We start from the raw sequence: 22,000 nt of genomic DNA, 5'->3' as shown, positions 1-22,000 counted from the left end.
TATAAAAACTGTGTGTGGGCTTGAGATGGGCATACCAATAATGATATGTAGCATTGAAGATATGGATGGTGATGACTACTCTTGGCTAGATAACGATGAGGCAAAGAGCTACTTGCGCGAGTTGTTTAACCGTGGCGAGGATCCGAGGACTGATTACAATGTCCTGTGTAGCTCAATCAACGACATTTACCTGTCGATCCTTAGGATTCGTGAGGAGATGACGAACTCGTACAACGTCCTCCTCACGTGCGTTGACTTGCTTAAAAAGTATGTCAACACCAACTGCGACAATAGTGAGGACGAAATGGCTCTGGAATCTTCCACTTCAACTACTTTCAGGGGCAACCAACTGGACGAAGTGTCTGAAGGACTCAATGACTCTCTAGGTGAAGACCCTCAGTATTCTTTCCCTCTGGCCTCTTGTGTGAAGTGTTCCTGTCTCATTAAGATTGTTGTCAACCATGCTGTGGCTGGGCTTTACATTGGTAAGAATGGCGCTCATCTAAAGAGCCTTCAAAGTAAGTACCAGTTCAAGCTCACTCAATCTGGTCGCGGCGCTAAGGGCGATTTTACTGGCGTGGGCTATCCCTGTCATAGGACAAACACGACACTTCTTTTCCAGGGGAATTTGGTAGACATTTTACAGGGTCTTAGGCCTCTTTACAAGATTATTCAAAGCGATATTTTGGCTCTCGACGAAAAGTCTATGGCGTTCCTCAGTGGACGCACTCTCAAGGTGAAGTTTGAGTTGAATCTCGTTGTTCCTGCTGACAGGAAGCGCATTTTACTTCAGGACACTGGACGTAGGTGTATGCAGCTTAGAAACGCTTCTGGAGTTGAAATTATTGCTGGTAAGCAGAACTTTGAGGTTGGCAATATTAAGGAGAGCATTGTTACTCTCTTTGGGTTTGAGGAGAATGTTGAGAGGGCTATGGAATGGCTGGGTATTTTTCTCCAGGAGAGTCCTGCTATAACTTCTGGCGATTACTACTTTATGGATTATCCCAAATACACCACTGCAATTCCCGAAACCAACAGATCTTAATATTATACAATTATAAATCAGTACACAATTAAATAGAAAAAATTAGAAAAAAAACAAAACCCCTGAGTAAATAATTTCTAAATAGAGATATAAGATTGAGGTTTGTTATTTTGCTGGCTCGTTTACACCAATAGCAGAACGCGTTCCACCACGTCATACCTTCTGTGGGCCAATGAGCAGGATCATGACTTTTATATTCTATAATGTATCCTTCTGAATAAAATGCTAGGAAGATCATAAATAGAGCGCCAATGTATTGAGGGATCAACACATATTCTGGCCCATTGCTGATTTGGCCAGCGAATCCTATGGCTAGTAGGAATTCATGGCACATATAGAATGTAATAGAGAGAAATGTGGACATTTTGGGTTGATTAATTATGGAACGGGATAGTGAAGATTCTTTATAATGAAGTGAATATATAAACATACTGGCTAGAGTGATCTTAATAACGATCAACAGATCAACTAAGTGCCAATAGTAAAGACTATGTTCCCCCCAACCCTGCCAGAATTTGGGCGAATGCTTAGTACCAGTAGATTGTTTATCAGTGATTTGGAGTATGACCACTATCATTGGTGGAAATATGGTAGCTACCAGAAGTACCATCTCAATCTTATCAATTAGATAGAATGGCACAATCATACCAGGTGCTATACCAGGATAGATAGCGTAGACTAGTCCCATACCGACAACTATCATTAGAAAAGGTGATACCACATGTGGTTTAATACTACCACCACCGAAACCTTCAGCATGTATGTGCCCATAACTATAACCTTTACCACTAGGACCTTCAACATATGCTACGTATCCTAGTGTCCACATCACTGCTGCTGCAAATGATATTACGATTGCCACCACAATGTCCACACAAACCACAATGAAGTCTGAATTCCACTTCCTACGGTTACCAAACATCAGTGTAGTAATGTAGTGAATGAATGAGGTTAGAGCTGGAAAACAGTTCTCACCAGCAATATATACAGTAGTATATTGCCAATCTACGGCGTAAACTAGAGTCATATTAATACCAAAAACAACGCCAGATATTGCGATAACGAAGTAGAATAGAGTTAGATGACCCTGGTCACCACCCATAACATATACAACCAATAGAATTACGTATGTTAGGAAGTTTAACCATTGACAAATGATGGAAGGAATAACAGTGATATAATACTTGTCAGGAGATATGGCATCTTTATAGAGTTTATTGAAATCATTCCATGCAGACTCAACATTGCCATATGCTTCACCCTTGTCTTTATATGCACTGTCTTTAAGGTTCTGAACTAAACCGAATTTACCACTGACTGTGCTGTATTCAGTTCTAACAGTATTGGCCTTAGTAGGTAGATCAGTAGCACCACCCGCAGTAGCAAGTGCTGCGAGTGCCTGTCGAATTCCACTGTTTTCATCTTGACCGACAGCATTCATAAGCTCTTGGGCTTCTGAACTACCTTCTCCAGCACCAACTGCTGTTTTAAGGGCCTCAGCTTTAGTGTATAGTTCACCGGCCTTTCCTCGGAGTCCCTGATTATTTTGCCCACCAGCCTTGTCCTTGAGTACATGGAGTGTCTTTGTAAGAAAAAAGTTATTGTAGAGACCTTTCTGAATTAGGTCCATTATGTTGCCCAGTAACATACTTGGCAGACACCAGAGTTCTAATGCACTTGCCATTCTTCTAACAAAGACACTAAAAAGATTCTCAGGCAACTTAAATCTAATAAGTGCATATGGTGCAGAACTATATGAAAGCCTAATGTTAAGCATCATAGCAAGACCAGCAAGTACATAGGCTGAATTAAGTATTCCGCAGCTATCTGCACCAAACTCACCAGCATGCTCCTTACAGTTAGGACCCGGACACTCTGGCATTATTCAGGAACAAGTAACAGAATCTATCTGTACTGTACCAATTACAGTAGTAAGTGTTTCCTTATAATGTCCTAGTGGTTGTTACTCCTAGCTTTATTACTATAATACAGAAACATTACTTAAAATCACAGTATCCATCAGAACAAACATTAAACTATATCAAATTGTTTCATATCTATCCTAGGATATATAAATGGATAAGTGTTGTAAATAGTGTAATAAAATTATCTCTTCATTTGCTTCATTAAAGATTGCAAGTCATCGTTTTGCGAAAACTCCTTCATGAGCTTCATGATATTTCCAGCTCCTCCCATCTGGTTCAATAACCTTGGATCAATCATACTCTGCATCTTATTCAAAAGCTGGTTGGGGTTCCTCATGATGTTCTGCATTGCATTGTCCTTATTCAAACCCATCTTTCCCATGCTTCCAACCATCTTCTGTAATCTAAAAACATATAAATAGGAGTGTGTGGATATATAGGTTTATAATCTATTTTGATGAAAATACGTTTTATGTTGATCAATTAGAAAATTGATTTCATGTGGAGATGAGCCGGAGCCTTTAGCAATTCTCATTATTCTTGTACCGTTCAAAGGTTTCTCACAATCCAACTCTAATAACATATTAACAATTAATTTGGTAAAGAGGAAAATAAGTAATTTAATATATAAAATGTTGTGATTATACCTTCATCTGTCATTGAATCCATAATGATCATAAACCTTTTAATGCGATCTACACCTTCCTGTTCCCTGCCGGCTTGGAGCAGTTCAGGAGGTATTCCAGGCAACATTGACATTACTTTACCAATTGGAGCCATTTTTAATAAATTCTAAAATCATTCATTAATAATAAATAAATTTATATTAAATAGTATCTGGGAAATGCATAGCGTAGTACTTGAAACTGATCGTACATATCTCGAATAGTAAACTTGGCAGAAGCAATTCTGTCCAGAAGGTCAGGTTTATCTTCTAAATTTATCACATCTTTTAATGTATTTATTAATCCATTTATGTCCCCAAATCCTAAAGCATTTTATTTACACATATATTACTACTTAATTATATGTAAATTGTGTAAAAAATACCTAGAAGACGTGAAATAAAAGATTTGGGATCAAATGGCTCAAAATCATCAAAATGTTCTCCTGTTCCGATAAATATTATAGGCGAATTAGTTGCAGACACTCTATAACAATATTATAACAAAATACACAAATATATATATATTAGTTTCATACGCTGAAAGAGCTCCACCGCCTTTAGCATGACCATCGAGTTTTGTGATAATAACGGAGCCAACGTCAACAGCTTTATTGAAAGCAGAAGCCTGATCGTAACAGGCCTGTCCAATGTGAGAATCCATGACAAAGACGACCTCGTCAGGCTGTACTGCATCATAAATGAGCTTCATCTCATCGAAGAGAGCGTCTTCCTGTTTGTGGCGACCTGATGTGTCAACAATGATCATGTCGTACTTTTCCTCCTTGAAACGCGCTACACCGTCAGCTGCCACCTTTGCAGGGTTAGCCTCGCTGTAACTACCGTAAAAGGAAATCTTAACTTTGGCGGCGTTCTGCTTAAGCTGGTCAAATGCTCCTGCACGGAAAGTGTCGGCACATATCAAAGCAGTTCTCCAACCTACAAATTAGTCAGTATGGCAAATAACAATTCAAAATAATAGCTAATACTCACCTTTCCGTTGATAGTGATATGCAAATTTAGTGCAACTTGTTGTTTTCCCTGCTCCTTGAAGTCCAACGAACATTATCACGTTACATCTCCCCTTTTTCGGCTCAAATGGTTTCTTCTCTGTTGTTAACATATTAACTAACTCGTCAACCACAATCTATAAACAAAATTAAGAATTTTCATAATTTTTAAATCAATATATCATTAAATACTATAAATGTGTTACCTTTTGTAGATAACGGCGTTTATTTGCTCCGATCATATCAGAATTGTTTTTATTTAGTCTTTTGACATTTTCCTTTAACTTATGTACCAGCTTCACGTTAACATCTGCCATTAACAATGCGCGTACTATATCTCCAATCACCTCCTCAATCACCTAAATACCAAAATAAAGCAAATTTTTATTATTTTATCATTATTTAACAAAATAACTATGTAAAACAAAACTAATTAACTAAAAGTTGTTACAGCTTCTGAAATAACTGTGGTTGAGTGGAGTTTGCGAAACGCTTGAGTTATTTGATTACTCAACTCAGCCAAAACCATTTTAAACTCTCTTTAATCCAATGTTTAGATTATTTACTTCATTATATTGTTGAATCAAATTTCGCCAACACTATATTTTATAACTCCATTGGTAAATCAATTTAAAAGCAATTATTTACAAATTAAACGTTAAAATTTTTAAAATAAGAGTTTTATATATTTTTAAAATCTTCATCAAGATTAAGCATCTAATCCACTTTAATAGGGGGGTTTCAATTTATTATATATTCATTAAATAATTTATTCTACACTATAATACACATATAATTTTTGTTATTAAATTATTCGTCGGATTCTTCTTCCTCTTCCATTTCGTTAGAGAGGTTTGGTGGTAGCATTGACTCGTCTACTCTTCCCATTCCCTCATCTTCTTCCTCTTCTTCCTCCTCATCCCCTTCATCTTCCTCGTCTGTGGTTTCATGGAGCTCTAGAAGGTCCTCTAGATGCTTTTCATCGTCTCCAATTACCACCACATCGCACTTCTGCTTAAAGTCTCCTCCAATAAATGATTTTATATTCTTCTCAATAACTTCCAACGTCTATACTTATTTTTTGACCATCATATATTACTGTTAGTATTGTATATTTAATTATTTATATTTATTTTTTGTGTTATATATTTTTTATACCTGATTCATTAGTGCCAGACCGGCTTCCTTATCGAAACAAGATGTTAAAATTTCATATTGTGGTGGAGCAATTAATCTTATTGAAATCTACAAATTTATCAGAATTTCATCTTTATGTATTAATCTACAATTACCTGTGGGTCTAATAGTTTGGCTTTACCAAGTGACATTTTAACTGCGTTAATCCCTTCGGGTCCAAAACACCATACATCAATACTACATCTACACCAATATTACAAAACTGTTATAACCCAAATATCTTAAATGTTATTTAGGGAATTGGAGTGTATGAAACAACCTTACTAAATAGTTAGAAAATTTAGTTACACATAGTTTCATATTTTTATTCCGACTCTTGGCGCCGTTAATGTTCATTAACAGGAATTTGAAGTCGGACTCTTAGATTACATAACTCTATTACTAAGCTATCTTAAGGATTACTAAATATGACTATTTAATACTTGAGTTTAAGGGCTTGGGGGACAAGTCGTAATTGTATATCTTGCAAAAGGGAATCAATAACTTCTTGTGATATTGATATATTCTTAAATACATTATCTTTATTAGCGGCAGCTTCCTATAAAATTGAATTAAAACCATAAACAATCCAAACCAGCAAATATTTAAACTAATAAATACCTTGAGTGCATCAAGAGCATGTGGATATGATTTATACAGTGGCCAAATACATTCCCTATTTAACTCCTCAACTGATATTCCATGCTTCTGTATAGAACATTAACACCATAATATTATATATATAAAAAATATGCATAGTCATATGTATCAGTAGATACTTGTGCAATGTGTCTGACAGTTTGATGTACTTTTTTAGATTTTGAAAACCTCTCTTCACATTTAATTATATCCTCTGGAGTTACTCTTCTCTTCGATAAATCAATGTATCCCTTTAAGGGGTCAACTCTAAGCACCAAAACTACTTCATGTCTTCCAATCTTGACCAATTTGTTTATACTACGATACCTTCTCTTACTTAATTCATTCAGTAAAATTAATCCTAAAGGAATTATTATGAAAATTAAGTTAAATGGTGTAAATTGGGCTAGAAAATACCTTCGCGATCATCATATTCCAATAATGATACATAAACTCCTTGAGCTTCGATTCTGTTGACTTTAACCATGACGAGATCCTCGGGTTCTGGGTATTTCTGTTCGTAAAAACGACAGTCACCCAAATTCAATTTACTAACTGGCGGCATATCCAAACCCAATTATATAATAATAATATAATTAATTCAAAATAGTAATAATAAAAAATATTTTTAATCAAATAGAGAAAATTCCAACTTTATAGTAAAATAATAATAATAATATTGTTTTGAAAACCCAACAGTATCAAATAATACACATTAATATAATAAACACACAAAATTTCAAGATTCCATTAATTTTTATTATTTTCATCTATTATTCTTTTTATTTTGTCGTTCACATGGAATAAAATTGTCATACAATACCATTATGTATTGTATTTTAATGAATAACCTAACATTTAATTGTATAATATTGATGTTTTGTGCAAACTAATTATGTATATTATTGTTTATAAATTGTTTAGTAACACTTTTATATTGTGATGATAAGGAATATATTTTATAACATCTGTTTTAATAGAAGATTTGAATTGGCTTTGTTTAAAAAAATTAATTATGCCCCAATTTTAAGGAATCTACACAATGAACAGGGATTCGTATATTCAAGATCATTTTCAACAGCAAATACACCTAATAATAGTGACAATGAAACTATTACCATATCTTATGGTCCCAAAGATACTCTTTTAATGCTAGGGTAACTTTTATATTTTTACTAATTTTTATTAACTCACTGATAAACAATGCTTTTAGATATAATATAAAAGAAAATGATTTAAAAGATCATATTAAAATGTTGGAAGAATCTCTTAAACTTAAACTCATGTCATTGGACTTTTATTCTCCAGATATCGCAAATTCTTATTCAGGTATTATTATAATTTTATGTTCCACAGTATTGGGATGCTATTGTTGTTATTAAATAATTATTTATAAATGATTAGCGTTTATTTTTATTTTAGAATTGGGTATGGTACAACACCAATCACTTGAGTACATAAATAAGGCTAAGGAAAATTATATAAAATCTTATGAAATTTGGAAAAAAATTAAAGGACAAAACTCAAGAGAAGTTGCTAACGTATTATGTTTGCTGGGTTCGAATCTAATTTTACAGATATTTGTTTATTTACCCTACACACACCAATATACAGATCTATATATAGCCAGGAGTATATTTCGTTTTATAGGAGTTGTATTGCGTGATTTGGGAGAGATTGAATTGTCAAAATCAACACTATTAGAATCTCTTTCAATAGAGTAAGAATATTACCATTTAATATATTTTATAGTCGTCAACTTAATACACCTGAGAGTAACTTATGCTCAGTGTATTCACTAAATAATCTGGCCAATATATCTCATTTACAACAGAATTATAAAGAGGTGCTCCACTCAGAACCATTAATTGTTTAGGCATGTGAATACTATGAAGAAGCCATAAGAATATTACTTACAGCCACATCTGGTGATATTAATCACCGTCTTATATCACTTCTATACTATAATCTAGGTAGAATACTTTAGTTAATATTCTAACTAGTAGATACTATATACAATTATGTGCATAATACATGTGAATATATGTGTTTTAGCTTGTTCATACTATAGAATACCCGATGTGTATAATTCATTAATATCACTGAATAGGGTAACCAACAAATGAATTTATACGTTTAGGCATCTGAAATCATAAGTATTATCGGTGATCCATTTAACATATTGCATAAAATCAGTGATTTGCAGGATGAAATTAATGGAATTGTTTCCAATCAATAATATTTTAGAAGATGTAAACTATGTTAAGAATTCAGATGTTTAAGATTCTATATAACTTTATAAATAATGAACATAAGTAAACCACTGAATAAACAAATTTTAAATAGATACCTCATGTTATTTTTATCTTAATGGCTCTTTTACACCAATAGCAGAACGCGTTCCATTTAGTCATACCTTCTGTGGGCCAATGAGCAGGATCATGACTCTTATACTCTATAATGTATCCCTCTGAATAAAATGCTAAGAATATCATAAATAGCGCTCCTATGTATTGGGGTATCAATATCCAGTCACCACCATCATTACCTATGAAACCTGAGAATCCTACAGCTAGTAGAATCTCATGACACATATAAAATGTAATGGATAGAAATGTTGACATTTTAGGTTGGTTAATGATTGATCTTGATATATGAGATTCTCTATAATGAAGTGAATAAATGAATATAGCTGCTAGAGTTATCTTAATCACCATCAATAGATCAAAGAAGTGCCATAGGTAAGCATGGACAGTAATCTTATCATTGGGTTTTCCAAATTCTGTGTATTCGTATAGTTTCCATTTATGGAATGTACCAGTGTTGTGTTGAGGAGACCAAGACTTTGCCTTTATTCTGAGAATGGCAATTATGACTGGTGGAAATATGGTAGCTATGAGAAGCACCATTTCGATTTTATCAATGAGATAGAATGGTACAATCATACCAGGTGCGATACCGGGATAAATAGCATAGACTAATCCCATACCAACAACTATCATTAGAAATGGAGAGATCTGGTAACCATTAGGTTCTCCTCCGAATCCATGTGCATGTATGTGTTTCATATCATGGTATTCACCACTGAATTCACACACGTATCCTACTGTCCATACGATAGCTGCTACGAAGGAGATTATGATTGCAACCCAAATATCTATCTTTACAAGTAGAAAGTCACTGTTCCATTTCCTTCTATTACCAAACATCAGAGTACTAAGGTAGTGTATGAATGATGTTACAATTGGAAATGAGTTTTCACCAGCAATATAGACGGGTATATAATAGAAGTCAACAGAATAAACTAGGGTCATATTAATACCAAACACAACACCAGATATCGCAATAACGAAATAAAACGTGGTTAGATGGCCTTGCTCACCACCCATCAGATACACAATCAGTAATATTACATATGTGAGGAAATTTAACCATTGACACATTATGGACGGAACGATGATGGAATAGAACTTGGGAGAATATATGGCCTTTCTATAAAGTTTGTTGAACTCGTTGAACGCCTGTTCAACAGGGTTGTAGTTGGTATCTTTAAAGCTACTATCAGCATTGTATGCTGCTACTTGTGCCTGAACCAATCCGAATTTAGATTTAACCGCACCCCAACCCTCAAACTTCTTTTTGACTTCCTCTGCCCTTCTATGTAGTTGAAGAATAGTGGCAGAACCAAGTTGATTGAGAGCCTCCCGAAGATTAGCTGGACTACCAGGACTACCTTCCGTATCACTAGCTCCGACAACATCCTTGAGAGGTTCTTCTGGGTTATACACATTATTGAAAGCATCCCATGCTGACTCAACTGCTTGATATAGAGGTTCATGACCCTTGTCTTTGTATGTAGATTTTTTACCCACAACTTTATTGAATGCAAGTTTGACTAGAGTGTATTTCTCTCTAACAGCTTGGGCCTTATTAGGTAGATCACTAGCAGCAGGAAGAGCAATACTAAGTTGATGTAGAGCCTGTCGAAGATCCTTTGGACTACCAGTACCAGCCTCATCTTTATTACCGACAGCACTAGCAAGAGTTTTGGCAGCACCACCATCAACAGGACTAGAACTACCAACTGCCTGGGCTAGTTGAATGGCTTTATCATGCAGATTTTCCGCCAGTTTCCTAAGTTTTCCCTCATCGTTTTGATCACCAGCCTTAGCCTTGAGTACTCTGGCAGCAGCCGTATCACCATCGGCGGTAACCGCAGTGTTAAGTGTATTGGCTTTCTGATGTAGTTGATTGGCCTGTTCTCGGAGCTTTCCACGATCGGATTCACCTGAACCAGCTTCATTTTGAAGTATTTTAGGGTAAATAATGAGTTTCTGAAGTAAGTCTATTATGTTACCCAGTAACATACTTGGTAAACACCAAAGCTCAAGTGCACTAGCCATTCTTCTAACAAATACACTGAAAAGATTTTCAGGTAACTTAAATCTAATAAGTGCATATGGAGCTGAACTATATGATAACCTAATATTAAGCATCATCGCAAGTCCAGCAAGGATATAGGCTGACATGAGTAATTTACAAGAGTCACCACTATAATTCTGGCTAGCCTCAGTACTACATCCAGCAGGACACGGCATTTATTGCGATAAGAATTTGTTGAGTAGTTGGTTACCTCTTAATTTGTGAGTGAGTACTGAGTAGATAGTATCCTAGTACTGTGACCTTTATTAACTTACCTCTAGGTCTTTAGTTGACTGAACTACTATATTATAGAAATATTAATTAAAATCACAGTATCCATCAGAACAAACATTAAAATTTATAATGTTCACGTTACACCGGTACTATATAAATCTTATAGATAGATCAGATAAGTTTTTTATCTAACATAGATTAATATTTTCCACTCAAGCCCTATACACCATCAACTAAAAGTCATTTTATATCTTAATTTATAAGTATATTTATTAATTTTACAATAATTTATGCTAATTTTTAGAAAATTTAAGGGGTTACATATAAAATATACTAAAAAATAATACGATAAATTAATAGAACAGAGTTAAGAGTTATTGAACACATTTGTAGGTGTAGATTCTGTATCTAAAGAAACGACCAGTATCTTCAAAATCAAGAGAGCAGTGCTCGTTTCCGTCACATTTGTTCCTGGCTTCTCCCAAAAACGAGTCAACGAAACCCTTATTTGTCAACTTTGGTCCATAGGTAAAGGCGGTCAAGGTCTGGATTTTGCGATCCTCAGGACAAGCTGGCTCCAAAGGAACACCCTTAAAGCCAACCAATGTTACTTCTTCATTCTCTTTAACAGCAGAACCATCGGTTTCTAAAGACAGCATAAACAACAATAAATAATTTTATATCTAGCTGAGTTCAGTTTGTATAACTAGACTAGAGGATACGGATGCAGAAAAGAACACCATTGAAGATAGATTTCCCCTGATTAGCACAATCAAGACCATCTTCGGTTCTGAAGCGATCACTATCGGAATTTTCCTTGTTAATGGCTAATGTGCACTTTTTATTCTCGTTGAACACGCTCTCACAGTAATCGTAGTAGGCCTTTATCAGAGAATTTTGTGAAGCTTTGCAATTTTCAACAGTATCTTGACCGGCCCTTTTGTCAGCATTGCCGTGCTCGGGAACGAACCACACCTTAGTTTGGTCATTAATGTTATTCACATCGGTCTTGCAAACTGCGTAGGCCTGGAGGTAATATAATGTTGAGTTGGCAGGACACTTAACGAGGTCCAAAGGATTCCTTCCATCAACGAAAAAGCCTAAAAAGAGATAAACATCCATATGTGAGCAATATAAAGTATATATATAATGTAAAGGTAATGTAGGTGTGTATAAAAATTACTGTCAAGTCGTACGAGCCTTTTGACAACTAAAAAATTATTAAATCATGAAATGATACTAAACATTGTAATTATTAGTAAAATAAAATATAGTTAAAGTTGGTATTATCAGAAAAGAGTTACCTCCTTCAACCTGATGTGTAAGTTTAATGTTGAAAAAGGCGATGATATAAAATACTAAAAAAATTGGAATCCTGCTCATTATTGCCATTTTATTGATGTTTTTATTTTATATATTTGATCAAATTTAAATTATTTATTTTTTGAAGTTGAGACTGTGAGATGTAAAATTTTCAGTAAAACTAATTTGCATAAAATCTATAAAATTATAACAATTAATAAATTAAAAATTCTTTTAATTAAAATTTCAAGTTAAATTATTTGTGGATTACTTTATTTATAACATTAATAAGTTTGCACCTTGATTCCATAATAAGTTTACACATTTTCATTTATCAAACCTTGATTAAGAGTAAAAAATCCTACAAAAACCTCTTTTAAATAATATGTAAAGTATAAAAATGGCGTAAATTAAGTTAAAGTTGAGTGTAAAGTGCTGGAGATAAAAATAATATTGAAACACTGGATTCCATCAACAATTTGTTATTATATTCTAAAAATAATCTTTTCGACTGTTCTTCTGTTTCATATTCACATACAACAATCGAAGAATCCTGACGGAATTTCCAAACTACTTCACTATATCTTTGATCTTGCAACAGCCTATCACACATTTTTTCACTCAACAATTTAATGTCAATAATTGTACCAAATTCTGTTAAAATCTCTTCTAATTCATCCAAATCCACTTTACTATTCCCTTTGAATATTATAATACAGATTCTGCTGAGATCCTTCTCGTCTATATTCACTTCATCCTCGACTTTTTCCATAGTATTTAAACCCTTAGATACATTAGTATTAGGTATGGAGACTGAAACAGGTTTGTTAGGGGCGTTAATAATGATGGCACTCTTTTTACCGATGGATTTAGCCACTAGTGGAGTAACCATTCCTTGTTCATTTTTACCCAAACCTTGCCCTTTCCAGCCCATTTTCTCCATCATCTTCAACGCAACGGGTTGTTCAGGCTTTTTAGGCTGTGAAGTAACTGGCAAACTCTGCGTTGAAGGAGTCTCTGTGTACACTTCTGATTTTTCCATAGCTTCCAATCTTAACTTTAACATCTCGTCGCCTACAGTAAGTAAATGGTGGAGTAAAATAATACCTGAAAGTGGAGTTTGGGTCAAAGTGTTAGGAGTAAGTTGGATGGGCTGAGGTACTTTAGTATGAGATTTTATTGAGAGTAATTTTGTCACCTTTTCGTATTCATTTGGATATCTAGGGTCGTATTCATCGTTAAAATTATAGTTTACATTATTTCCAACTCTATAGCCAACTGTATTCGTCTTATTAACAAAATTATTTGTGTTCTGGGTTACTTTATGTCTTTTAACTGTATTTGGTGCGATATATAGCCTATGAGTTAGCCATGAAGCGGTACTTTTAGAAACACCTTCGCCTGTGGAATCAACATCACCCGAATTTGCCATTAATCAGCAATGATAAATTATTTTAAAATTTAAAAATACAAATATTGTAAAATTGTAAAAAATTTTTAAAATAATATTTTAAATTTAAAGAGCATTCATGGTGTTAGAAAATGAAATATTGTGTAAAAAAAATAAAATTATTGAATTAACGTTTTACAGATCTTTATAAGATTGTTTTAATTTATTAAAAACTTTATCTTCTTCATTTTCGTGTTCAGAATCATCACTATACAGTTCCATACACATATCTATAACTTACACAGTATCTGTATGGGAAGTCTGATCACTTACAAATGTACTATGTTTCACATCACAGTATAATAATTCATCCTAAATCCACAGTTAACACTATAAGGAACATTACCGGTTGTATAGATAATGATTTGTTAGTCAGAATGACCATATAATATGGGTGATCAGTGGGTCCAAAAGTATCATTTACCGTACCCAAAATTGTTCTATCCACTTTACATATGATTGAACCCAAATCTAAGACTCCACTACCCTAAACACATATTTACACAGCTATAATGATATGATAGAGTAATTAATACTGGTGTAGAGTGTATAATGAGAATATCATCAAAGGAAGATTTACAGGTTCCAATTTTCGTAATCGGTAGCTGCTCAGCTACCTTTTCTGGTAAATCGACAGTGTCAATTATCTAAAACAACAATTTAATCCCATATTATGATATATATAATATATAGGTATTTATTATTAGAACTCGTAGATTATCTAGCGGATCCTTAAAATCATGAGATGATTTTCTGAAAAAATAAAATCATATTTTTTAAAATACGTTCTACCAAACTGTGCTGGTGATAAAACGTCCTTTAAAGACTCCGATTCAATATCAGAATCTGAAAAATCACTATCCTCGTTTTCAACATTCAATTGCGATAGATCTAGTTCCAGAGGTTTTGACCTTAAAATAAATCATTTTTCTTAAATTTTATTTAGATTTAACTATGTTATTGTAAGATTAAGGTACGATTTGGGAACATTATTTTTGAATGTTTTTAATTCATTTATTTTAGTATATTCATTCTAAAGAATTATTTGATGTGTAATGAGAATTACTGTGGCAAAATGGGTCACGAAGGCCAAATCATCTACTTCAGTTTGTCCGTCGATTACCAACGACTTATCTTCTTTCATAATATGATAATAATTTACACATTTCAAGCTGTTATTATACAATATTAATGTTATAATAATTAATAATTCTTATTATATAATTAATTATAATTAGAATAAAAAATTAGTTTTAAAATTAAAAATATTATTTTAAATAAAAGATCAGATATTATAATATTATTGATTATAGTGTTTCAATAACTTAATTATTCATTTATTTCTGTAATATACTATAATTTTATGTTTGAGTTTAGGAATAAATTTTTAAATATTAATTCTAACACATTTTTTATTTCTCTAAAAAATAATTTATTCAACTCCTTCAATAAAGTGTGTTTTATCCCTAATTTTATTATACCTTTTGAGAATTCCTCCAATTTTTTAAATAATAATAGAATTTATAACTTTAGAAGACATAGAGGCGGCAAGGTTAAACATAAACTTCGTAATTTAGAGAAAAAGAAGAAACGCGAACAACATCTCAACAATCAACTTAACTCTGTAAACAATAATTAAATTTTCTATCAAGCCTAATATATTTAGAACATTATATTATACTAGAAACATGTATTACAGGCTATAACTTTGTAGAAACTATGTTGAGATGACAACACGGTTTTTACACTTAATACATTCGTACATGATTGACATTCCTTCATCAGCAGATCTTGCTTGGAATGTGGAATATAAATGAGTGTCGTGCCCACACTTTTCACAGTTGTACTTGACAGTTTGTTTTCCTGACTTATTTGCAGTTTTCGCCTGGAGCAACTTGTTACTTGAGTAAGAGCCATAAACTGAATCCTTCCACCATTGCTTCTCGTTATCATCAAATACATACGCACTCCTCATTCCATATAAATATACTTTATCATCTTCTTGTTCATCTACAAATATTATAGATACGACTGTGATAATATGGTATTACCTCTATTTGTTATGTTGTAGAAAGAATCGGACTGATTTTTTGTAAATATTGGCGAGATGATTGAATTGCAGTTTTCACACCTTAAAAACTTATTTGGTCTATGTTTTGGCTGATCTTCGGTTGAATCCTCAAAGCCAAAGAACATATGGGTATTATTAAAATCGACAAATGAACCACAATTTCTACAGCCCATTGATACTAAATAGTCGTATCCTAGTTCTACACCTTGATCATCTGAACAGGTTGTATCAGTGTCATTAAAATTAGTTGAAGATAACTTGAACTTAAAATCGGTAATGTATTTGCCTTTAAACTGTATTTGGCTTTCAGAGTAAAGATAGTTGACCATATCGGAAGCTTCATTGACGTTGATATTGGCCATCTCTTGCGATACCAAAGGGTCAAGAGGTGATATGAATATCTCTTCACCTCTTTCACACGATTCATACAATTCATCCATTTATGTATAATTTTATTAAAATATAAAATTTATAAAACATCAAATATAAACAAAAATATATAGATTAAAATAATAAAAAATAAATAATAATGTGTAATAATTAATATAAAATGGGATTCCATATAATAAAATATTATATATATTAATATGTCGATTGAATATGTAAAAAGATTATTTCATCAAATTAAACTAAGCCATTATCATAATAATAAATCAGATAGATTATTTTATTTTCTTCTTTTTTACTTTCTTGGTGTTATTTCAAATAAACCTCTTCACTTGTTTTATTCATATCTTAAACTTCTTTTCTACACATTTGTTTTTAAAATATTAAAGGTGAGAAGTTCTGAAGATTTTAATGGTGAATATAAGCTCGTGTTATGCGTTAGAACAGGTATTATTTACACATCATAACATAGCTTTATGATTAAACTGATCAGTTAAACAAACATATATTCATTATTTATTCACTTTAACTATTTTAATTTATAGATTTATCAATGGGTAAGGGTAAAATAGCAGCTCAATGTGGTCATGCCTCGATTGGAGCTTATGCGGATTCTGTTAAGAATAACAATCCATATGTATATAAATGGTTCAATGATGGACAAAAAAAAGTAGTTTTAAAAATCAATGTATTTTAAACATTATTCTATATAATTAAAATATTATTAATAAATATCTGATTAAATGTTATAATAATAGGATTATGATGAAATGAGAGAGATTAAAAAGCAAGCAAAATTAAAAGGTGTATATACACATGTGACAGTAGATGCCGTAAATTATTAATTAAATTAATTTGTTTAGGGAAGGACACAAATTCCTTCAGGATCATGTACAGTTATCGCATTAGGACCTGGTATACTATACACATCCACTATACTATAAATTTCCCCTTATAATTATCACGATAGAATAATACTCAGATTATTATACTATGTAACCATATGTGTATAGTGTATTATGATGTTGTATAGGACCTGAACCTATATTGGATAAAATTACAGGTCATCTCAAGCTGTTGTAATATTCGAATTTAATAATTTTCACATCCAATTATATATTTTAATTATAATATTTAATATTTTCAAACTTGTATTCCATGCCCAATATGTGAATATCATTTCATTTATTTTGCAATTGTTAACTTCCCACAAGTTCCCTCTTAAATATATATATTTATTATTTATAACACGAATTTAGAAAATTTTATCATTGACTCAATTTTTTAATATTTGACACTTTATAAAACTACACTGTATAATATTTGAAAATTTAACCCACGATTTATTTTTAACTAATGAATTTGAATAGAGAATTAGGCAAAGTTGTGGCCAAATTCTCAGCAGCTACCAAGTCACGATCTCTTGCTCCTTCACCCCGTTACCAACGGTTACTTAAGGGACCAGGCTTGTTACAGAAGGTATACAGGAAGTTTATAGCGCCTTGGTACTTTAGAGCCATTTCAGGCCCATTTGAAAGATGGCATCATGCTTGTTTAACCAGATACCTCAGAGAACATGGTATAAATACAAATAAATATATAATGGTATATATATGATTAGGGTTGCTGTATGATGATTTAATGAGTGAAAGAGAACCCTTGGTTGAAAGAGCATTATCGATATTAACACCGGATCTGGCAACTGCTCGTTTCAGGCGAATAGCAAAAGGGATGCAAATCAGTATGTTAAGGCTCTATCCTCCACTTGAGGAACAAAATTACGACCCATTTATACCATATTTGGCACCATTCATTGAAGAGGCTAAATTTCAGTTGCAAGAAGAAGAGGAACTTCTAGGCTATCATCCAGTAGATAGAAGACTATTCTGCGGTACTTCATATTATTTATAGATCTATCAGTTATATTGATATATATTGATATGTTAATTAATGAACGATCTGCTTTTATGGTTAAATGTTTGTTAGGAGGTACAACAGGATTTGGAGATCTGGAGCCTGGAATGCACTTTTTAGTTTCATTTCCCTGTGTTTATGGAGGTGGTATGGGAAATATGAAAAAGAAATAATCTTAACAATTTTTAACACACCAAATTATATAATCAAAAGGATCATATATTTTACCTCCTAATCGTACTCATACTTTATAGATCATTCACCTATAATTATTATTAATGAGATAATCAAATAATATAACAGTACAACGTATGTGCATAGCAGTACCCCCACCCATCTCATCTATATCAATATATTATAGCTTAAAATTATGTAAAATATGTTTTTGTGTAAAATAATGTAATTTTTGTTTATCAACAAAATAAATTTCAAATTCAATTCAGTTTTTAAAATCTATGCCATTTTTGAAATCTGTCGAAAGATTCTATAATATTCTAACCTTCAGAATCTCTGTATTCATCCAATATTTGACTGTCTTAATATTTTTCATTGTATTATCTAAATTTTATTATATCATTTCATATACTCCCTGATATACGCGGGATCACAAAATCAATTCACATTACTCATCTATTTGATAAGAAATAGCTCTTAATCGATGGAAGGAACAATGGATGTATCATTAATAGAGCGATTGTTCCACAAAAAGAAGTTTGATTACCTTGAGAAGAGGGGTATCATACGCAAGGGCTCCTGTAATTTAAATAAATCTAACAACGAATCATCTATAAAGTCGAACATATCTGACTTCGTTCCTCCTGAAACGCCTCCCACTTTTTTCGCAATTGACATTGACGATACGTTTTACCACCCCGATGAAAAAATTTTTAGCAAGAATGTTGAGGCTTTCAAAAAGGTCAAAAGTTTAGGGTTCTCTCCATTTTTCTGTACAGGTACTTTAATTTTCTTTAAAAAGTTAAAATTTAGATCTATAATTTTTAGACATTTTATTCATTTATATAAATATAATTGGATATATTTGCTCAAATTGATATAACTAATTAAATAATGAATAGGGAGACCTTTATTTACTTTGAAATATTCATTTGGAGAAAAGTTTTTTGAGGATACAGGATACTCAGGGTTTCCTGGAATATATCTAAACGGAGCGGTGGTTTATGACAGTGAAGGGAAGTTAATAAGTTTGAAGCACTTCCCGGAATTCTTTCTTGATGAAATTCTTGATTTCATAGTCCACTCAGGACTAGAGAAGGACTTTTTGTTTTATGACCCTGAGGGCCATTACTGCCTCAAGGAAGTTAATGATCAAATAGTCCATATGCTCAGAACAATTCGCCTCCCAGACCCAACCATTACAACCGTGGAAGAGCTGTCGAAGAAGAAAATCGTTTCAATAGTGTCAACATCAAGGACGATTATACCTGACAATGCACGATTAGGTGTGCACTTCTGGTTGAGGAATATGAGCTTCCCAGATCTGATCGAGTTGTGTCCGCTGGGAATCACAAAGGCCGACGCAATTGTGAAGCTCATGGAACATGAGAACGCAAGGCCAGAGTCGTGCGCATTCATAGGCGACGGAGAAAACGATGTGGAAATTATGCAGCTCGTCGATATGTCATTTGCAGTGGCAAACTCGTCAAACTTTGTGAAAAAACACGCAAAGTGGATTCTACACCTCAATTACTACGAAGCAGCTTTTTCCTACGTTATGAACCTTGTATATAATATTAATTTAATTTAATGTTTCATTTTTAAATCATATCCGTGATCATTCTATGTTAATTTATTTTCTCGTATTATAATGTTGTGTAGTTCCGTGGTTCAATTCATAAAGAATATTCTAGATCCTGAAATTTTTTAATTTTTAACTCCATCATTTTTATAAGTTTGATAAATAAGTAGAAAAGTGCCATAGAGGCAACGATAAACTATAAATTACGTGAATTCAAGAACAACGATATTTTAAATTAAATTAATATTTAAATCAGTGATATAGGAATTAATAATAAAATCAATTATAAAATAAGATTTATTGTTAAATTACTGATAATAAAATTGATTTTATTAACGTTACTAGATTAACAATTCCGCCCAAATATTCATCATTGACTCTGAAATATTTTTAGATTTTTATTTGTTTTCAGATTAGTTGACTGAAAATAATTAAAAACAAAATGAAAGAATCAAAAGGCTGGGTGTTGGTTTTGGATTTCGGATGTACCTTCTCTTCGACTCTGGTAAGAGCCGTTAGAGAGTTAGGTGTGAGATGTGAGTTGGAAAGTCTCGAGAAGTTTAAGGGTCTAGATAAGAAGGACTTGCCAAGTGGCGTTTTTTTAGTTGGAGGCAACGAAAGTGTTTTTGACCAGGATGTTTTAAGTGTGGAGAAGTCACTCCTGGACACTCTCAAGGGGCACAAAGTTCCAGTCCTCTCACTTTCCTTTGGGATGATGTCGGTCGCAAAGTCATTTGGCGCTAAGCTCAGAAAGACTGACAACAAGGATTATGTTGTTACGAAATGTACTTTGAAGAACAGTGAACTATTTGACAGTGTACCCAATAGCTTAACAGTATATTTGAACACGCTTGACATGGTTGAATCAGTTCCCTCTGGATTTGAAGTCATTGCAAAGCATTCTGAAGTCCCCGTCGGCCTTTACAACTCAGATTATAACCTCTTTTGCCTTTACTTTCACCCTGAGTCTGTGGATACCGAAAAAGGAAACACAATCTTACACAACTTTTTATATAAGGTGTGTAAATGTGACAGAACATGGACTCTTTCTGAGTATCTTGAGAGGGAGTTGAAAAATATAGAAGAACAGTGTGGCTCTGACAAGTATGTCGTCGCAGCTCTTTCAGGTGGCGTTGATAGCACCGTCTCTGCTAAAATGGTCCAGTCTGTCATTGGCGACCGCTTCCATGGCGTAATGGTTGACACTGGTTTAATGCGCCATAACGAGATTGCAGAGTGTGAGAAAAGGGTAAGAAAGGAAGTCCCAGGCATTAAACTAACTGTAAGGTACTCTCAAAACGTATTTTTTAAAGAATTGGCTGGTGTGGTTGACCCTGAGATGAAGAGGAAAATCATTGGCAGAGTTTACATTGAAGAGTTCGAGAAGGCAATTAAGGAATTGGGCTTTAACGAGAAAAACTGCTTACTTCTTCAGGGTACAATTTATCCCGACATTATTGAGAGTGAGCTTAATAGGCGCAGTAAGTTGCCTGTGAAGTCACATCACAATGTCGGCGGCCTTCCTGAGAGGATGAAGTTTGAACTCATTGAACCTGTTAGATACCTTTTTAAAGAGGAAGTTCGCGAGCTTGGAAGGCTTCTTAAGTTATCAGAGGAGACTTTTAAACGCCAACCTTTCCCTGGTCCTGGTCTTGGTGTTCGTGTTCTTGGTGCCTTAACTCCTGAAAATGTACAAAAAGTTCGTATGGCTGATAAAATTGTTCGTGAGGAGGTTGAGAAATCCAAGGCTGATGTTTCACAATACTTTTGTATTTATTTACCAAATTTGAAGAGCACAGGTCTGGTTAAGGGTCAGCGTGTTTACGGAACTACAGTGGTTGTGCGTTGTGTTAAAACAAAGGATTATGTCACTGCTAAGTGGGTTCACTTTGACCATGAAGTTTTGGACCGTATTTCCCAAAGGATAACCTCAGAGGTTCCCGGCGTCAACCGTGTACTACTCGATATAACTAACAAGGAGCCCGCAACAATAGAGTGGGAATAA

General features: G+C 33.4%; 14 protein-coding genes across 14 annotated transcripts, besides 29 other annotated features; 6 read left to right on the top strand and 8 right to left on the bottom strand.

The window, feature by feature from the left end:
- Positions 1-25: 25 nt before the first annotated feature.
- TA06000 (uncharacterized protein) lies at positions 26-1,045 on the top strand (the record flags this gene model as incomplete). Its single annotated transcript, XM_948834.1, has 1 exon — positions 26-1,045. One exon carries the CDS (start codon positions 26-28, stop codon positions 1,043-1,045), a length of 1,020 nt encoding a protein of 339 aa, XP_953927.1.
- A 28-nt stretch (positions 1,046-1,073) lies between these two features.
- On the bottom strand, positions 1,074-2,927 carry TA06005 (Tpr-related protein family member, putative; the record flags this gene model as incomplete). The annotated part of the gene is made up of 1 exon (XM_948833.1): positions 1,074-2,927. The coding sequence occupies one exon, from the start codon at positions 2,925-2,927 to the stop codon at positions 1,074-1,076; it is 1,854 nt and encodes a 617-aa protein (XP_953926.1).
- Positions 1,086-1,154: a sequence feature (10 probable transmembrane helices predicted for TA06005 by TMHMM2.0 at aa 236-258, 270-292, 296-318, 339-361, 388-410, 423-445, 465-487, 507-529, 539-561 and 592-614).
- Positions 1,245-1,313: a sequence feature (10 probable transmembrane helices predicted for TA06005 by TMHMM2.0 at aa 236-258, 270-292, 296-318, 339-361, 388-410, 423-445, 465-487, 507-529, 539-561 and 592-614).
- Positions 1,341-1,409: a sequence feature (10 probable transmembrane helices predicted for TA06005 by TMHMM2.0 at aa 236-258, 270-292, 296-318, 339-361, 388-410, 423-445, 465-487, 507-529, 539-561 and 592-614).
- Positions 1,467-1,535: a sequence feature (10 probable transmembrane helices predicted for TA06005 by TMHMM2.0 at aa 236-258, 270-292, 296-318, 339-361, 388-410, 423-445, 465-487, 507-529, 539-561 and 592-614).
- Positions 1,593-1,661: a sequence feature (10 probable transmembrane helices predicted for TA06005 by TMHMM2.0 at aa 236-258, 270-292, 296-318, 339-361, 388-410, 423-445, 465-487, 507-529, 539-561 and 592-614).
- Positions 1,698-1,766: a sequence feature (10 probable transmembrane helices predicted for TA06005 by TMHMM2.0 at aa 236-258, 270-292, 296-318, 339-361, 388-410, 423-445, 465-487, 507-529, 539-561 and 592-614).
- Positions 1,845-1,913: a sequence feature (10 probable transmembrane helices predicted for TA06005 by TMHMM2.0 at aa 236-258, 270-292, 296-318, 339-361, 388-410, 423-445, 465-487, 507-529, 539-561 and 592-614).
- Positions 1,974-2,042: a sequence feature (10 probable transmembrane helices predicted for TA06005 by TMHMM2.0 at aa 236-258, 270-292, 296-318, 339-361, 388-410, 423-445, 465-487, 507-529, 539-561 and 592-614).
- Positions 2,052-2,120: a sequence feature (10 probable transmembrane helices predicted for TA06005 by TMHMM2.0 at aa 236-258, 270-292, 296-318, 339-361, 388-410, 423-445, 465-487, 507-529, 539-561 and 592-614).
- Positions 2,154-2,222: a sequence feature (10 probable transmembrane helices predicted for TA06005 by TMHMM2.0 at aa 236-258, 270-292, 296-318, 339-361, 388-410, 423-445, 465-487, 507-529, 539-561 and 592-614).
- A 224-nt stretch (positions 2,928-3,151) lies between the features above and the next one.
- TA06010 (signal recognition particle 54kDa protein 2, putative) lies at positions 3,152-5,173 on the bottom strand (the record flags this gene model as incomplete). The annotated part of the gene is made up of 9 exons (XM_948832.1): positions 3,152-3,374; positions 3,438-3,543; positions 3,618-3,762; positions 3,831-3,958; positions 4,021-4,121; positions 4,174-4,573; positions 4,628-4,781; positions 4,851-5,003; positions 5,096-5,173. The coding sequence occupies 9 exons, from the start codon at positions 5,171-5,173 to the stop codon at positions 3,152-3,154; spliced, it is 1,488 nt and encodes a 495-aa protein (XP_953925.1).
- A 281-nt stretch (positions 5,174-5,454) lies between these two features.
- On the bottom strand, positions 5,455-7,024 carry TA06015 (eukaryotic translation initiation factor 2 alpha subunit, putative; the record flags this gene model as incomplete). Its single annotated transcript, XM_948831.1, has 7 exons — positions 5,455-5,712; positions 5,803-5,889; positions 5,937-6,024; positions 6,264-6,379; positions 6,442-6,528; positions 6,600-6,820; positions 6,877-7,024. The coding sequence occupies 7 exons, from the start codon at positions 7,022-7,024 to the stop codon at positions 5,455-5,457; spliced, it is 1,005 nt and encodes a 334-aa protein (XP_953924.1).
- Positions 7,025-7,401: 377 nt separating this feature from the next.
- On the top strand, positions 7,402-8,335 carry TA06020 (uncharacterized protein; the record flags this gene model as incomplete). Its single annotated transcript, XM_948830.1, has 4 exons — positions 7,402-7,616; positions 7,673-7,833; positions 7,864-8,179; positions 8,212-8,335. The coding sequence occupies 4 exons, from the start codon at positions 7,402-7,404 to the stop codon at positions 8,333-8,335; spliced, it is 816 nt and encodes a 271-aa protein (XP_953923.1).
- Positions 7,782-7,833: a sequence feature (2 probable transmembrane helices predicted for TA06020 by TMHMM2.0 at aa 109-131 and 169-191).
- Positions 7,864-7,880: a sequence feature (2 probable transmembrane helices predicted for TA06020 by TMHMM2.0 at aa 109-131 and 169-191).
- Positions 7,992-8,060: a sequence feature (2 probable transmembrane helices predicted for TA06020 by TMHMM2.0 at aa 109-131 and 169-191).
- Positions 8,336-8,810: 475 nt separating the features above from the next.
- TA06025 (Tpr-related protein family member, putative) lies at positions 8,811-11,057 on the bottom strand (the record flags this gene model as incomplete). Its single annotated transcript, XM_948829.1, has 1 exon — positions 8,811-11,057. The coding sequence occupies one exon, from the start codon at positions 11,055-11,057 to the stop codon at positions 8,811-8,813; it is 2,247 nt and encodes a 748-aa protein (XP_953922.1).
- Positions 8,916-8,984: a sequence feature (9 probable transmembrane helices predicted for TA06025 by TMHMM2.0 at aa 377-399, 411-433, 437-459, 480-502, 536-558, 565-582, 618-640, 660-682 and 692-714).
- Positions 9,012-9,080: a sequence feature (9 probable transmembrane helices predicted for TA06025 by TMHMM2.0 at aa 377-399, 411-433, 437-459, 480-502, 536-558, 565-582, 618-640, 660-682 and 692-714).
- Positions 9,138-9,206: a sequence feature (9 probable transmembrane helices predicted for TA06025 by TMHMM2.0 at aa 377-399, 411-433, 437-459, 480-502, 536-558, 565-582, 618-640, 660-682 and 692-714).
- Positions 9,312-9,365: a sequence feature (9 probable transmembrane helices predicted for TA06025 by TMHMM2.0 at aa 377-399, 411-433, 437-459, 480-502, 536-558, 565-582, 618-640, 660-682 and 692-714).
- Positions 9,384-9,452: a sequence feature (9 probable transmembrane helices predicted for TA06025 by TMHMM2.0 at aa 377-399, 411-433, 437-459, 480-502, 536-558, 565-582, 618-640, 660-682 and 692-714).
- Positions 9,552-9,620: a sequence feature (9 probable transmembrane helices predicted for TA06025 by TMHMM2.0 at aa 377-399, 411-433, 437-459, 480-502, 536-558, 565-582, 618-640, 660-682 and 692-714).
- Positions 9,681-9,749: a sequence feature (9 probable transmembrane helices predicted for TA06025 by TMHMM2.0 at aa 377-399, 411-433, 437-459, 480-502, 536-558, 565-582, 618-640, 660-682 and 692-714).
- Positions 9,759-9,827: a sequence feature (9 probable transmembrane helices predicted for TA06025 by TMHMM2.0 at aa 377-399, 411-433, 437-459, 480-502, 536-558, 565-582, 618-640, 660-682 and 692-714).
- Positions 9,861-9,929: a sequence feature (9 probable transmembrane helices predicted for TA06025 by TMHMM2.0 at aa 377-399, 411-433, 437-459, 480-502, 536-558, 565-582, 618-640, 660-682 and 692-714).
- Positions 11,058-11,489: 432 nt separating the features above from the next.
- On the bottom strand, positions 11,490-12,507 carry TA06030 (uncharacterized protein; the record flags this gene model as incomplete). The annotated part of the gene is made up of 4 exons (XM_948828.1): positions 11,490-11,761; positions 11,838-12,215; positions 12,312-12,325; positions 12,356-12,507. 4 exons carry the CDS (start codon positions 12,505-12,507, stop codon positions 11,490-11,492), a joined length of 816 nt encoding a protein of 271 aa, XP_953921.1.
- Positions 12,322-12,325: a sequence feature (2 probable transmembrane helices predicted for TA06030 by TMHMM2.0 at aa 7-29 and 33-52).
- Positions 12,356-12,411: a sequence feature (2 probable transmembrane helices predicted for TA06030 by TMHMM2.0 at aa 7-29 and 33-52).
- Positions 12,421-12,489: a sequence feature (2 probable transmembrane helices predicted for TA06030 by TMHMM2.0 at aa 7-29 and 33-52).
- Positions 12,436-12,507: a sequence feature (Signal peptide predicted for TA06030 by SignalP 2.0 HMM (Signal peptide probability 0.667, signal anchor probability 0.278) with cleavage site probability 0.334 between residues 24 and 25).
- A 325-nt stretch (positions 12,508-12,832) lies between these two features.
- On the bottom strand, positions 12,833-13,849 carry TA06035 (RNA binding protein, putative; the record flags this gene model as incomplete). The annotated part of the gene is made up of 1 exon (XM_948827.1): positions 12,833-13,849. One exon carries the CDS (start codon positions 13,847-13,849, stop codon positions 12,833-12,835), a length of 1,017 nt encoding a protein of 338 aa, XP_953920.1.
- A 325-nt stretch (positions 13,850-14,174) lies between these two features.
- Positions 14,175-15,011, bottom strand: TA06040 (uncharacterized protein; the record flags this gene model as incomplete). The annotated part of the gene is made up of 6 exons (XM_948826.1): positions 14,175-14,354; positions 14,404-14,514; positions 14,578-14,620; positions 14,653-14,778; positions 14,845-14,900; positions 14,934-15,011. 6 exons carry the CDS (start codon positions 15,009-15,011, stop codon positions 14,175-14,177), a joined length of 594 nt encoding a protein of 197 aa, XP_953919.1.
- A 573-nt stretch (positions 15,012-15,584) lies between these two features.
- Positions 15,585-16,378, bottom strand: TA06045 (uncharacterized protein; the record flags this gene model as incomplete). Its single annotated transcript, XM_948825.1, has 2 exons — positions 15,585-15,877; positions 15,919-16,378. The coding sequence occupies 2 exons, from the start codon at positions 16,376-16,378 to the stop codon at positions 15,585-15,587; spliced, it is 753 nt and encodes a 250-aa protein (XP_953918.1).
- A 147-nt stretch (positions 16,379-16,525) lies between these two features.
- Positions 16,526-16,645: a sequence feature (Signal anchor predicted for TA06050 by SignalP 2.0 HMM (Signal peptide probability 0.001, signal anchor probability 0.856) with cleavage site probability 0.001 between residues 40 and 41).
- TA06050 (uncharacterized protein) lies at positions 16,526-17,408 on the top strand (the record flags this gene model as incomplete). The annotated part of the gene is made up of 5 exons (XM_948824.1): positions 16,526-16,772; positions 16,871-17,013; positions 17,084-17,158; positions 17,189-17,240; positions 17,359-17,408. The coding sequence occupies 5 exons, from the start codon at positions 16,526-16,528 to the stop codon at positions 17,406-17,408; spliced, it is 567 nt and encodes a 188-aa protein (XP_953917.1).
- Positions 16,601-16,669: a sequence feature (1 probable transmembrane helix predicted for TA06050 by TMHMM2.0 at aa 26-48).
- Positions 17,409-17,681: 273 nt separating the features above from the next.
- Positions 17,682-18,412, top strand: TA06055 (ubiquinol-cytochrome C reductase complex, 14 kDa subunit; the record flags this gene model as incomplete). Its single annotated transcript, XM_948823.1, has 3 exons — positions 17,682-17,904; positions 17,947-18,216; positions 18,312-18,412. 3 exons carry the CDS (start codon positions 17,682-17,684, stop codon positions 18,410-18,412), a joined length of 594 nt encoding a protein of 197 aa, XP_953916.1.
- Positions 18,413-18,897: 485 nt separating this feature from the next.
- Positions 18,898-20,004, top strand: TA06060 (uncharacterized protein; the record flags this gene model as incomplete). Its single annotated transcript, XM_948822.1, has 2 exons — positions 18,898-19,192; positions 19,316-20,004. The coding sequence occupies 2 exons, from the start codon at positions 18,898-18,900 to the stop codon at positions 20,002-20,004; spliced, it is 984 nt and encodes a 327-aa protein (XP_953915.1).
- Positions 20,005-20,437: 433 nt separating this feature from the next.
- Positions 20,438-20,509: a sequence feature (Signal peptide predicted for TA06065 by SignalP 2.0 HMM (Signal peptide probability 0.745, signal anchor probability 0.012) with cleavage site probability 0.582 between residues 24 and 25).
- On the top strand, positions 20,438-22,000 carry TA06065 (GMP synthase, putative; the record flags this gene model as incomplete). Its single annotated transcript, XM_948821.1, has 1 exon — positions 20,438-22,000. The coding sequence occupies one exon, from the start codon at positions 20,438-20,440 to the stop codon at positions 21,998-22,000; it is 1,563 nt and encodes a 520-aa protein (XP_953914.1).

The sequence above is a fragment of the Theileria annulata genome, chromosome 1, assembly GCF_000003225.4.
Source record: "Theileria annulata chromosome 1, complete sequence, *** SEQUENCING IN PROGRESS ***".
In the NCBI taxonomy this organism is placed as follows: domain Eukaryota; phylum Apicomplexa; class Aconoidasida; order Piroplasmida; family Theileriidae; genus Theileria; species Theileria annulata.
Note: the sequence above shows the minus strand (reverse complement) of the source record. Positions and strands in the feature narration are given on the sequence as shown.